The sequence below is a fragment of the Rhipicephalus microplus genome, unplaced genomic scaffold, assembly GCF_043290135.1.
Source record: "Rhipicephalus microplus isolate Deutch F79 unplaced genomic scaffold, USDA_Rmic scaffold_18, whole genome shotgun sequence".
In the NCBI taxonomy this organism is placed as follows: domain Eukaryota; kingdom Metazoa; phylum Arthropoda; class Arachnida; order Ixodida; family Ixodidae; genus Rhipicephalus; species Rhipicephalus microplus.
The window spans coordinates 2,190,654-2,204,694 of record NW_027464591.1 but is presented as its reverse complement, the minus strand read 5'-3'; the positions used below and the strand labels follow the sequence as shown (position 1 = coordinate 2,204,694).

The 14,041-nt window shown below is 42.9% G+C and overlaps 1 protein-coding gene across 1 annotated transcript in view; it reads left to right on the top strand.

Annotated features, from left to right (window-relative positions):
- Positions 1-677: 677 nt before the first annotated feature.
- The window catches only part of LOC142785160 (phospholipid-transporting ATPase ABCA3-like), a 68,478-nt gene continuing 55,114 nt past the window's right edge, over positions 678-14,041 (top strand). Inside the window, exons 1-4 of the mRNA XM_075883615.1 lie at positions 678-820; positions 2,387-2,597; positions 6,285-6,447; positions 11,667-11,926. Of these exons, the coding sequence (XP_075739730.1) occupies positions 678-820; positions 2,387-2,597; positions 6,285-6,447; positions 11,667-11,926 (777 nt within the window). The remainder of the gene's footprint in view (positions 821-2,386; positions 2,598-6,284; positions 6,448-11,666; positions 11,927-14,041) is intronic.

Genomic DNA, 14,041 nt, shown 5'->3' with positions numbered 1-14,041 from the left:
CTTACTGGCCCATTGTCATAGTAGATATTAGATCCTTTGTTCCCTAGTCGTTCTGCCATGTTAGCTGACAAAGAGGCTGCCAGATTCCAACTGAAGCAATTGACAGCTCAAACGTCAGATATACGAAACTAGGCTAATTAGTCCAGGAAAAACACGCATGCTATAGAGAGAGTTAAAATAGACTTTTATAGTAGGAAACGCATTATGCGCCCAAGGTGGGTGACCTCTTTATTCAAGGTAGCCGCGGGCCTTCGCCATTTCTCGCATTCGTTGAAACATGGTTCTCTGATTCTTCAGGCCCAGGTCTGATAACTGGGCCTGCCACTGCTTTTCGGTTAGTGTAGTGGCTCCAGAACGTTATTGAGAAGGAGTGGTTGATGATCCACCAATCATTTTATGACTTTCTTTTAACAGTAATTAAATATGTCTTTCTAAAAAGGTTTTCCTCGCACCCATAGGCTGTGTTTCGCTGTAAGGCTGGATTTTCACCTTCAACTCTACAGAATGGGTGACAGTGGGGGAATGTGAATTTGTGGACTGCCGCAACTTTACCAGATTTCATCAGGTGCCATTTTCTTTTCTCGCGGGCTTAATGTTATCATAGCTATAGCGTGTCACTGACTAAATCACAGTAAACAACTACCCAGGTGATCATCTTGGATGAGCCCACGGCCAACATGGACCCGGAGGGCCGCCGCGAGATGTGGGAGCTTCTCCTTAAGATTCGTAGGAGCTGCGCGCTATTCCTCACGACCCAGCATCTTGATGAAGCAGACATCCTGGCTGACCGCATACTCATCATAGTCAATGGCAGAATTCGGTAGGCGCCGCAGTTTTCATTGAATGTTGGGAATGTATGAGTAGCTATACCGTTCTCACGCATGTTACAAAAACCCTGACAACACAGCACAGGGATCCCTGTAATGTATTGCGCGCATGGTTTTAGAAATGGTAATTTCACCATTTTGACTTCTTTTACTTCGGGCTGCCATAAAAAATGGTTATACTGCGACGATCTTCGTGCCAGAGCTCGAAGCTTCATCATGTATGCTCACGTGCATGCCCATTCGTATAGTTCCTTCTTGGTCTTAAAGGGGATGTGTGAGCACTAGAACACTGCTTTCGGAGCTGAGCTTACACTACTTCTTTGTACCACCTTACAGATCCTGGATGCTGCCTCTCCGAGTATTAGACTGCACAGCTACACATCATGTACCCTTAGTGGCTAAGATGGCATGAATTGTGTGAATATGGCAGCAGTCGGTACCGTACAGATGCCTTATTATCTGTTATTGGCCCACATAAGTGTACGTAGAGTGTGTGAATAAGGGATTTGTTTTCATTTATTCGAGAACTAAATCACTGAGAAACATTCATACAAGCAGAGCACGCGTAATGAGCTATTTAAGTTACGCACTATACCATGCTAGTGAAGAGAACGCTTCAGGCTGATTTTGTGGCACAATTCGCATACACGAACTAAAGTTCCCAAGGTTCGTTGCACTGATCGCTTATTGGTGAAAGGGGTAAGGGTGCGTACAGTATAGGCACGCTACGTGCTTGGTGTGGGCTGCACCCTGGAGTTTATCTTTTGTGGCTCTTTCCTTTCAGTCAGTCATGCAGCATATTGCACGCCTTAATGGCCTACCACATAATCATATTATATAATAGCTCTACTTACAGTGCACAAAACACCGTCACGTGACTCTAAGTAAACAAGTGTTCCTTGAAGACACATACGAAAGAAAGTTTAGCAATAAAGAATCATTCGCTCGGGGTCATTCGTATACGCAATGGTTATCTTGAAAAAAAGGAAAAAAGAACCAGCGAAAAACCACACGGAGACAGTGAAGAAGAACACCACACAGGATAAGCGCTTGTTCTGTTTCACTGTCTTCGTGTGGTTTTTTGCTTATTATTCTTTTCTATTACTATAAACCAACTCGACCAAAATGCTGACAATGATAATAAGTAGGGTTTAGCGTCCCAAAGCCACCATATGTTTATGAGATACACCATAGTGGAGGGCTCTGAAAATTTTGACCACCTGGTGTTCTTTAACGTGCCCCCAAATCAGAGCACACGGGCCTACAAGATTTCCGCCTCCATCAGAAATTAAGCCGCCTCAGTACCTTAGCCACTAGACCACCGTGTCGGGGCTCGCCCAGAAAGCTACGTTACTGATTATCTCCGAACTCCATATAAAGTGAAGTTGACATAACTAATCAAATGCCAACACTTCTATAACTCCCAGTGAGAGAGTTGTCTATAATAAGTTATTTACGAAATAACAGCGCTGAAAAAAAGGCTCTTGTTCATTTTAACATTACGGTGACATTTATTTAGGCAAATAAAAATGAAAGCTCGTTCTTTTTGTTTTGTCCAGATGCGCTGGTTCTCCGACATTCCTGAAGCAGCGCTTCAACACTGGCTACCGCATGTTAATCTACAAGAGCCCCACTTGCGACGTGCATCGCATAGAGACTCTTCTCCGCAAGTATGCACCTAAAGTGAAACTGCAGAGCGACTCCTTCAACGAGGTCACCTTCCTTTTGGGACATACTCCCTCCACTAAACGCATCATCAACATGTTTCGGGTGAGTTCACCCGACATGTTTTAACGCAGTTGTTCGAGGGCTGTACCAAAACTGAGGTTCCCAGTGAGCTACAGCCTTGAGAGAAGGTGCTAGGGTAATTCCGACAGCAGTACCGTGAACAGTGGATCTCTCTCACTCGAGCACACCCATGCTTGATTCGCTACGTTCCTCAGTGTTCGCTTGGCAGCCAACGGAGATGAAGTGTTCATCACCGCTCCCGTCGAGTGCGACGTTTGAGCATTACTTCACTTTCTTCACGCACGGAAACGGCCACCCATGAAGGTTCATAGGCAAATTACCGAGGTTTATTGTGAATAGTGTATGTCCGTTTAGCACGTCCGCAAATTGTGCAGGGAAACAACCTATTGTTGTTGCAGGAAGGAAACAAAGTGAAGTTGTTGGACTCTACCGTCACGGGATATTAAACGTGGGTGTTTGATCATACCCCAGATCATCTCGTTTGTGGCGTCAGTCTGGTTCACTGCCACCGCCCTTCAAGAGCGACGATCATGTCTGAGCAGAGGCGATGCGCTTCCTCAATGGGTTGGTGGGAGGCTTATCAACTGAGCAATACAAACGCTGGAACACAATCTTCAAATGTGTGTCGAAGAATGGAAGCTACGTTGAAAACTAGACAAAAGTGTAAGCTTTTTAATGACGTATCAATTGATAACAATATTAGTTTTTATTTGTAAAAAATGTGGGTATCTTAATTTTGGTACAAAACTCGTACATTATATAACACAGGCCGCAAGTCAGTGTCACATTCTAAAGAAAACAGTCCAACTCATTTTTGCGAGTCCTTACTAAAGGCTATATGTGTCTTTAAGAATACAGGTGAGTTCTTTTTCGAGATTTTTATGCTATTGTTAGAGAGTTGTACCAACCAAAAGGCTGTTAACGCACCTCTTAAAAGACGTGAAATCAGCGATGAGTAAGGTAAAAACACAGTATACTATACTGATGGGAGACTTCAATGCAAAAGTAGAAAAGAAACAAGCTGGAGAGCAGGCAGTAGGAAATTATCGCATCGGTAGCAGAAATGCCATACGGCATTTCTACTACAGAAAGCGAGGGATCCGTAAGTGGCTATGAAGGAGCCCTAATCGCGAAAATAACAAAATAGGCTTTATACTGAGTGCACACTCCGTCATCGTGCAGGATGTGGAAGTGCCTGGCAAGGTACGATGCAGTGACCATAGAATGGTACGGTCCCGAGTTTGCCTAGACTTGAAGAAGGAACGACAGAAACGTATTCGCAGAAGCCAATCAATGAGTTAGCACTGAGAGGGAAAGTACAGGAAATCGGAGTCTCGATTCAGCACAGGTACTCGACTCTTATCGAGGGAAGCAGCATTAGCGTTGACGAAATTAGTGATAATCTGACGAGTATCATTACGGATTGTGCAGTGGAAGGTTGAGGTACTGTAGTTATACAGGACATTAGCTAGCTGTCCCAGGAAACGAAGAATCGCATTAGGAAGCATCAAAGCATGAAAGCCTCAAGTACAACAGACAAAATAGAGTTGGTAGAGCTTTCGAAGTTGATTAATAGGCGTAAGGTATCCAATGCAAAGAGGTATAACATGGAGAGAATTGAACATGCTCTGAAGAACGGAGGAAGCGTCAAAGCAGTTAGGAGAAAACTTTGGATAGGCAAAAAACAACAACAAAAAAAACAAAAACAAGATGTATGCACTAAGGTACAAAGAAGGCAAAGTAACTACCAATATGAATAGGATAGTAAAACTAGCGGAGAAGTTTTACAGATATCTGTACAGTAGCCAGCACAACCACGACCTTAATACAAGAACTAGATGGAAACCAGATGACACTCCACCAGTAATGATAGAAGTCAGAAGACCCATAGAGAGCATGCAAAGAGGCAAAGCTGCTGGTGAGGATCTGCTGAAAGATGGAGGACAGATTGTGTTAGAAAAACTAGCGACCCTGTTTACGAGGTGTCTCCTGACGGGAAGATTACCAGAATCTTGGAAGAATGCCAACATCATTTTAATACATAAGAAAGAAGATGACAAGGACTCCAAGTATCACAGGTCGATCAGCTTGCTCTCCGTAGTATACAAGCTATTTACAAAGGTAATTGCTAAGAGAATTAAGACAACAATATAATTCAATCAACCAATGGAACAAGCAGGATTTCGAACAGGCCAATCAACAATCGACCACATTCATACTATCAATCACGTAATAGAGAAATCCTCTAAATATAGCCAACCGCAATACATTGCCTTCATAGATTACGAGAAGACGTTTGATTCAGTAAAAATTTCAGCAGTCATGCAGACACTGCGGAATCAGGGCGTCGACGAAGAATATATAAACATCCTGAAATAAATCTACAGGGGATCAACTACTACCATAGTGATTCATGAAGAAAACAACAAAATATCGATCCAGAAGGGTGTAAGGCAGGGGGATACAATCTCCCCGATGCTATTTACCGCGTGCTCACAGGAGGTTTTCAGAGGCCTAGAATAGGAACAGTTAGGCATAAGAGTTAATGGAGAGTACCCTAGTGACCTGCGTTTTGCCGATGACATTGCATTGCTGAGTAATGTAGGGGCCGAATGGCAACTCATGATTACGGAGTTGGACAAGAAGAGCAAGAAAGTTGGTCTGAAAATTAATCTGCAGAAAACGAAAGTAATGTACAACAACCTCGGAAGAGAACAGCGCTTCGAGATAGGCAACAGTGCACTTGAAGTTGTAAAAGACTACATCTACTTAGGACAGGTAACAACCGCGAAGCCGTACCACACGATTGAAGTAACTAGAACTATCAGAATGTGGTGGAGCATATTTGGCAAGCACTCTCAACTCATGACTGGTAGATTGCCACTCTATCTCTCAAGAGGAAGGTATATAACAGCTGCATACTGCCGGTACTTAGCTACGGAGCAAAAACCTGGAGACTTACAAAGAGGGTTAGGCTTAAATTGTGAACGGCGCAACGAGCAATGGACAAAAAAAAATGGGACGTGTAACCTTGAGAGACAAAAAGAGATCAGAGCGGATTAGGGAACAAACCGGGGTTAAGGATATCTGTCACTGAAATCAAGTTGAAATCAAGAAAAGTAAATGGAGATGGGCTGGTCATGTAGCACATAGACAGGATAACCGGTGATCATTGAGGGTAACTAACTGGATTCCCAGAGAAGGCAAGCGGGTTAGGGGGAGACTGAAGGTTAGGTGGGTAGATAAGATTAAGAGGTTTGCGCGTAGAAATTGGCGGAAGCAAGCATTGGACCAAGTTGACTGGCGGAACATGGGAGAGGCCTTTGTACTGCAGTGGACATAGTCAGGTTGATGATGATGATAATGATATACGTGACAAGTCGGAGCTCCACGGAGAGGATGACACATAATTTGTTTATCTTTAAAAGAGCGCAGTGAATGACTTATTGCGCGTGCCCCATTTTACTAAAAGCACCACCTGCCACCTCAGTGTTTTTGTAGGCAATCATTTTCAGTATGCGTGTCCTATCACTATACGTTGAACCTATTCAGCCTCCTTCCATGTTGCAGAAGTAGACGTTGAATGCAATAGCAGAGCTTCCGTTAAATTGCTTCATCATCTCCCCCATCATTTTCTAGATGCTACCAAGAGTCAAGTGAAGTGCAGTGAATACAAAGGAAAAAAATTATAATCTTTCAACGTTACAGGACATCGAAAAGCAGAGCAGGCACTTGGGCATTGAGTCGCTGGGCTTGACAGTGACCTCACTTGAAGACGTCCTCATAGGTGTCGCCGAAGAACACCACGTGCACCACCATAAGCTCACTGAGACCATCAAGCAGCATGATGCGTCCATGATCGAAACCAAGGGTTAGTTTTACACCATGCGCAGCTATTTTCTTAAGTAATTGCGAAATTTCGGCCTGCTGTTGCTTACCTACGAGCTGGACGAAAGTTTATATTGCTTTGAATTTGTGTGAAAAAATTACGTTTTGTGAAAACGTGGCAACCGAATGAAAAAAATAACTATATGAAAACGGTCTAACATACAACCTAAGTGTTGCACTTAATTTCAACTACGAAATGGGCCCGAATTACTCGCGGACTACAGTATACAGCTCCTGTACAGTATCAGTGCGTCCACGTCCACCTTACGTGAACGTCACAAAACTGCTAAATTTGAACAATTAATCCATTTTTGGTGACGTTTTTTTCTGCGAATCCCACAATGACACCTAACTGATTTAAAATTTCCAAAAAAATTGGATTATATTATACACGTAGACGAAGTAATAAGAATTACCAGCGTGTGCTGTATGGCATCGTTATGTAGCGAATGAAATTTGTTGTTATCAAATCACTCTAACCTCTAATTCTGGGCTTACTTGTGGGAGAAATTCCCCTTCGCCGCGTGCTCGAAGCGTCGCTTTCTTCTCTTGTGATCTTTCCTCTTTATCGCGCTGTAACGTGGCAACTTTTGGGACAAGATATTTATTTTATTTCTTTTTTCAGAGCGAAAATTCGTATTGAGTGGGTAGTGAGGATTTTATAGCTTGCCCATCCGATCTGGTCAAACAAAACGATTTTTAGGGCAGACATCTTAATTTGATCATCAATTGTGCTCCTCCATCTCTCAACTGTCACCGGTTGTGACTCGGGGGACAAAATACAAAGACTGTGTAATTGCCAACGGTCATGAATGCTTTAAGAATCATTAGGGGCGGTACTCATAAGAGAGCATAGCTTGAAATCACCATGCCTGGAATTAGTGCTCTTCCATGAGATGATAACTGATGATTTATGGAGTGTCATGGCACAAGGGCCAATAAAATGAAAACTGGTTAAACTGCCAGTTCTTACTTCGTTTTGTAGAAAACGTGCAGACATAAAGACACGGTTCTGTGCTGTAAGCTGCCTTTCAACATTTTTTTAAATATAACGTAGAAAACTGATATGGTGTAGGAAAACGGAATAATAGGCGTTCTTAGCTCATGTACACATATCTGCAAGTGTGTTTCGATTTTTTCAATAAATAATTTGTGGCGCAACTTAGATAAGCATGGAATAAAGAAGGAGACAGGGTAGGGTGCGAGACTCGAATATTCCCTCACATCACCCAAATATACTTGATTACAGAAGACGCACAAGGATGGAGCGCCGCCTAAATGACTATCACATTGCACTAAAAGAAAGTTGACAATTTTCTTGTATTTTAAGCACCTTTAACATTGTGATTCCTTGTGACGATGCCCCGCCGCGGTGGTATATATTGGCTAAGGTACTCGGCTGCGGACCCGCAGGTCGCGGGATGGAATCCCGGTTGTAGCGGCTGCATTTCCTGTGAAGGCGGAACTGTTGTGGGCCCGTGTGCTCAGATTTAGGTTCCCGTTAAAGAACCCCAGGTGGTCGAAATTTCCCGAGCCCTCCACTACGACGTGTCTCATAATCATGTGGTGGTTTTGGGACGTTAAACCCTAAATATCAATCAAATTCTTGTGACAATGTAAAAAAAGTTTTATCTCCTATTATTCGACATAATAAAGGCTTGAAGTTTACGCAAGAGCCACTTCAAGACAATCATATGAAGTTTCTTTTTTTACACCAACCTGTCATTAAGCGCCGTCTTGACTATACAGCCCCTGTTCACGCAAGACCTTCTACCTTACGAATCTGCACCCTCGAAAACCATGGAAAGAGCTGTGGAATTCTCTGTCGACGAAGGACGGATATCAACATGAAAACATCCATTGTCGATGAAGGCGTTGATGCTGTGGGACCGTGTGCTCAGATTTGGGTGCTTGTTAAAGAAGCCCAGGTGGGAAAAATTTGCGGCGCCCTCCACTACGGTGTCTTTCCCAATCATGTGGTGGTTTTGGGACGTTAAACTCTAAATATCAATCAAATTCTTGTGACAATGTAAAAAGTTTTATCTCCTATTATTCGACATAATAAAGGCTTGAAGTTTACTCAAGAGCCACATCAAGACAATCATATGAAGTTTCTTTTTTACACCAACCTGTCATTAAGCGCTATGCACATTCGTCTTGACTATACAGCCCCCGTTCACTCAAGACCTTCTACTTTACGAATCTGCACCCTCGAAAACCATGAAAACAGCTGTGGAATTCTCTGTCGACGAAGGACGGATATCAACATGAAAACATCCATTATCGATGAAGGCGTTGATGCTGTGGGACCGTGTGCTCAGATTTGGGTGCATCTTAAAAGTGGGGAAAATTTGCGGCGCCCTCCACTACGGTGTCTCTCCTAATCATACAGTGGTTTTCCGACGTTAAGCCCAGATATCTAACGCACCATCACATCTAACACGCGTGTGCCATGACGCAACGCTTACATCAAACGCTTATCTAACCGAAAGAATTGTTCTTAACGTGCAGCAAGATGTTTACCTACTAACCACCCACGTTGGACTGTCTATAAATCTGCATCATCCATCTACATATCTGCACTGAAATCCGCTAAAGACAACTTCCGTACTCAAGGTTTGCCATCTATGTTACAAAATAATGCAAAAACAATTCTCGCGATTTATTGACCCCCTATCTGACAACCATATTTCCTTGATTGACGCATCCTGTAACGAAATTAGTGAAGACCATTGCGCAGCTGTTCTTAACAATTCTTTTATTTTTCGATAAATTACTAGCAATAATGACATTATTATATAGCAGTCTAACCTTAACGCTATATCTAACTGGTGTGAAAAACGGATAACGAACCTAAACCTTAAAAAGTGTAAAAGCGCGCGTGTATCAAAAACTTGCACTACTTCACCTGTTTGTTATCCTAATAACATTCCTTTGGATTCTGGTAACTGTTATAAGTATCTTGGAGTTCACACAACTAACCTCAACTAGTCATCTCATACTGAATACATTATTAAAAATGCTAACCACAGGCTTGACTATTTACGACGTAACCTTTTTAACGTTCCACATGGTTAAAAACTGCAGCTTTGTAAAACACGAATACGTTCCAAACTAGAATATGCTACAACACCGTGTGACTCCGCCTATACTAATCTTGTAACTTCCCTCAAGCTTCATAATTGAAAATTTTGTTGAAGCGCACTAAAAAACGGAGGGACAGAAGAGGCTGACAAGGACAGCGCTTGCCTCTTCTGTCCGCTCGTTTTTTAGTGCGCTCTACCAAAATTTTCAAATATGAACGTAATCCAACTGGCCCAACTTGCCATCTTTCCTTGAGATTGTACAGAATGACTCCGTTCATTTTATATTGACCAATTATAACATAACGACGAACATTTGAACCATGAAAACTTTTCTTGCACTCCCTTCTTTAGAATCTCGCAGAAAAGTCGCCCGTTCAACTCTAGGATATACCATCATAAGATATACCATCATAATATACCATTTCATAAGATATACCATCATTCAATCTTGCATGACCAACAACTACTTCGGCCACAGCACATCTCCCGCCGCATTGACCACCATCACAATGTAGGTATCCCTTCATGTAACACAAAAACTTTCTTCAATTCATTTTTGCCTTGCACATCAAAGTTGCACATCAAAGGAGTGGAACAGACTTCCCGGAGACAATGTTGCTATTAGCAATAACAACTTTTTCGTGTTTCATTAGCTAACATTGTGTAATAAGTTCTTTTTGTTGCAATAGCTAACATTCTATAATTAGGTTAGGTGTTGTATTACCTAACATGTATTATTATCTAGTATATTAGCAGACATTGTACTTTTAAGAGATATATTTGTACGACCTAAGCATAATGACTGCTTTTTGTTCATCTAATATTTTTAATGTAAATAGCCCACCCACCCTCTTTATTGCCATATGGCCCTGAGGGTAAAATAAATGAATAAATAAATAAATATCAATCAAATATTTAGGGAAATATAACCGTTACTGCAATCTGTAGTAAAAGCATCAGATCGAACACATTGACGCCACGCTTGTCAGAAGCAACAGAGCAATGATGAAACCGAGCCTGGAAGCTTATGTTTTATAGCAAGTAGTGGTGACGTAAGCCTCCGATGAAGCTGCGGTGGCACTGTTCCTAATCGGAAGCGTGTTGCAGCAAGGGGCCGTGTCACGCCGGCCTAACCAGAGGCGAGACGTGGCTGCGCAGGTTTGTGCACTGTGTTTGCCACAGAGCCCCTGCGACAATGTGTCTGTGTTGTTGAAGTCGTGCGAGTCCACAGTGAAGGACAGTTGTCAGGAGCAGATTTCAAGGCTGTTTTCAGCCGGTTTTCTATTTGGGGGCCATTACCACAGTAATTTGAAAAAAAAGTTCCAAACAGGCGGGACGTTTCAGTGATCTTCTCGGCCCCCAATTAGCTTTTGAAGCTCTGTGCCTGCATTCTCTGTATTTGGTGTTGCATCTCTTGAGAATAGAGGAGCCGCCTCAGCAACATTTTGCAGTTTTGCCCTTGCACGCTCAAGTGCGACTGAGTACGAATTGAGAAAGCACTATGCTCTATGCTGCGCTGATGTACTTAGTATAAATGCGCACGACCATGCGTGGACTTGCCATTTCGATGTGCTTTGTGTGGCTGTGCACCACTGTTTGGACGAACTCATGTGATAGGACGAAGCAGGCAGACGTTAGCACGTGAAGTACTTGATGCAGATAAAAGGGAACGAATGCGTCAGTGTCCCGTCGATCACTTTGTACAAGAAAGAACGCCTATTTCTAGATCGCGCTGTGCTATAGCTTTGCTCCGTTTTTATGCAATGTGAGCGTTGCTTGTGCTGCACCTCCTCTTTGCGCGCCTTCTGGAAGCGTATATGATTGGGTGATGTGAGTAAAAAATAAGCGAGCTGCCCGACGCTCAACTTCGTCGACGCCTTTTTTTTCCTGCTTAGCTGACTTGCGCGACAAATATTTTATCAAACTGTGCATCAACTTGCCCAACGTCCCAATGTTCTAAAATGATTCTGTTTCTTTCATTCGGGCACATAGCGTTCCTAACCGTGGTATCGTGATTTTGGGGCAGATATACCCAGAAATTAGTCGATTCATCATTGCTTGAAAAGGTCAGGCTATACAGGAATCAATCCACAAATTCTATTCCGCCTTCGTGCAGGCACCTTAGTAAACGTAATGGCGAGCACGGTCTCCTCGAATCCGGGATGCGCACGCCGCATGTGGGCGGTGTTCTGCAAGCGAGCCACCTGCGTCTCGCGGCAACTCAAGATCCCGCTCTTCAGTTGGCTGCTGCCCATGATGCTGCTCTGGCTGCTCTTCACTTTCGAGGACGTGGCACTGTACCGCAACGCCATCGTTGCCGAACACGTGGGCAACACGCTCTCCTACAGCTTCGTCGAGCTTGTCGGCAAGGCCAACGTAAGACTATTTATCAGCGTGGTCCTTTGTTAGTTTTAACTAACACGCCAAGGATGACAAGGTGCATTCGACAAAGATAGGTCCTCCTATCGAAACGTTGGCCAGCCTGTTTGAGACAAATCCACTGCTCACCCTGATTATCCCACTACGCGTTTCCATCTGTCGTCTCCCATCTAGATTCTGAAAAACAAAAACTAAAATGGGAGCACGCTGTTGAATGTGTGTTTAATTCATTGCTTCTAATATTATATCAACAAATGAAGACATGCTGATCAGCATAACAAACAGTATCGTGGTCATTTTTTGTTATTAACTATTATTTTCTCTGTATTAGGTGTTCCATCTTTCGAAAATAAAGCAGACGCCGCAGTGAAATTCAGCAGTTTTGCCCTTACACGCTCAGTGTGACTGAGTACGAATTGAGAAAGCGCTATAATGCGCCGACGAACTTGGTATAGATCCGTACGACCATGCGTGGACTTAAGTATGGTATATACACAATACTGGAGATAGTTTAGCGATGCCGACGTCCAAGGCCTCGTCTTATGATAATTATATACCTTCCTATTACGAAAAAGTAATGCAGATCGCATGCGAGGCGATCAAATAAGAAGAATTTTAGCCTTTTATGCTGTCTTTATTTAGAACAGACAGACGCAGGAACGTCTTGTCATTGAATCTCGAACTGACTAAACCAACACAGAACGTGCAATTGCTAGGTCTCGACTTTTAGATGCGAGGCATAAACGGAGCGTTTTGCATGAATAGCTAGAAATTTTTATATTACGAATGGATTGACGTTTTCCCTAGGGTTAAATAAAAACATCTCATTTTGTATTTAGTTAGGTGAGTTCTGCATTCTCAACGCAGAAAAGCGAATGTATTCCTTCGGTCCTATTTACTTGTCATCTTTTTCTCTTTCGAGTGTCTGATCCCAGCAATGTTGAGTTTCTTTCTAAGACATCTTTACAAATACCAACGCTGTTTTACTGAAGCATACTAAAAAAGTACACGTCATATTTCACGAAACAGGAATGCAAAACGAATTTCATTGCGAAAAATACAGTGCCAACTTTTTTCGAAATAACTTTACGTTTTTTACAATCTGCGTTCAGGTTACCTTACGTGGGTTAGGATTTACTGCCTGGGTAGTAGGTTCAGCATGACTGAAAGAAACGGATCTTTTCTCCGCTCTCTCCCTGTGTCTCACGGAAAGATGTGAACGCACACAAACTGCGTGGATGAGCAAGTAGTGTAGTGATTATTTCACCTTGAAAAACTCACCCGAATCGTCTACCTCTAACCTCTATAATTTTTCTCTGCTTTGATAACTAACAAGTGCGCGTTTGATGTGTTCATAAGCCTTTTGCACGCAGTTAATAAGACCGTAATCAACGTAACTGTGTCTCTCTTTGTTTTCATTTACGATCACGGTGCGGCGGCCTCAAATCAATGTATGAAAGGCTAAGCCAAGTCATAAACACACAGCTTCTAATCAGTGGGTTCGTAGTTACTTCCTCGTGTGCCATTTTGACGCGGGTTTTTCGGTATTCCCTTGCGTTGTCTAGCGAGGAACGTGAGATACGCGAATGCAGCCATCGTGTCGGTGTCAATTTCGCCACTGTTATTCGAACACAGCAAAAGCAGAGCAGCTCAGGCTGCCGGTGGTCAGTTCGCCAGCAGCGTGCTCGTTCTTTTCGCTCGAACGCGTCTCGAGCTCTAGCATGAGTTGCGCGAGAGATGTGTAATATTAGGTAATATGTCGATGTTGAAAAGCATTATGACAATGGTGGTAAATTAAAATGATGACGCCATAGCTTTAATAAGCGGTTCTAGTGACTTCGTGCCACACTGTGAAACATTGGAATGGGTTGGTGTAAAATGCAATGAAAGAGGCATTTCAAAGATCATTTCAAAGACGACCCAGGTACTGGCGTAGGGCTCAAATTGGTGATAGATGCACCAACCCTTGCTTCGCAGCACAGCATGCGTAATACAAAAGTACAGATGTAATTCTATAGTTGTCGTTGTCTAAATTTTCAGGTTTATTCATCTATTCATTTATCCACAGGGCCCACAGGCATAACTTAGAATAGGGCGATGCATACTATCACA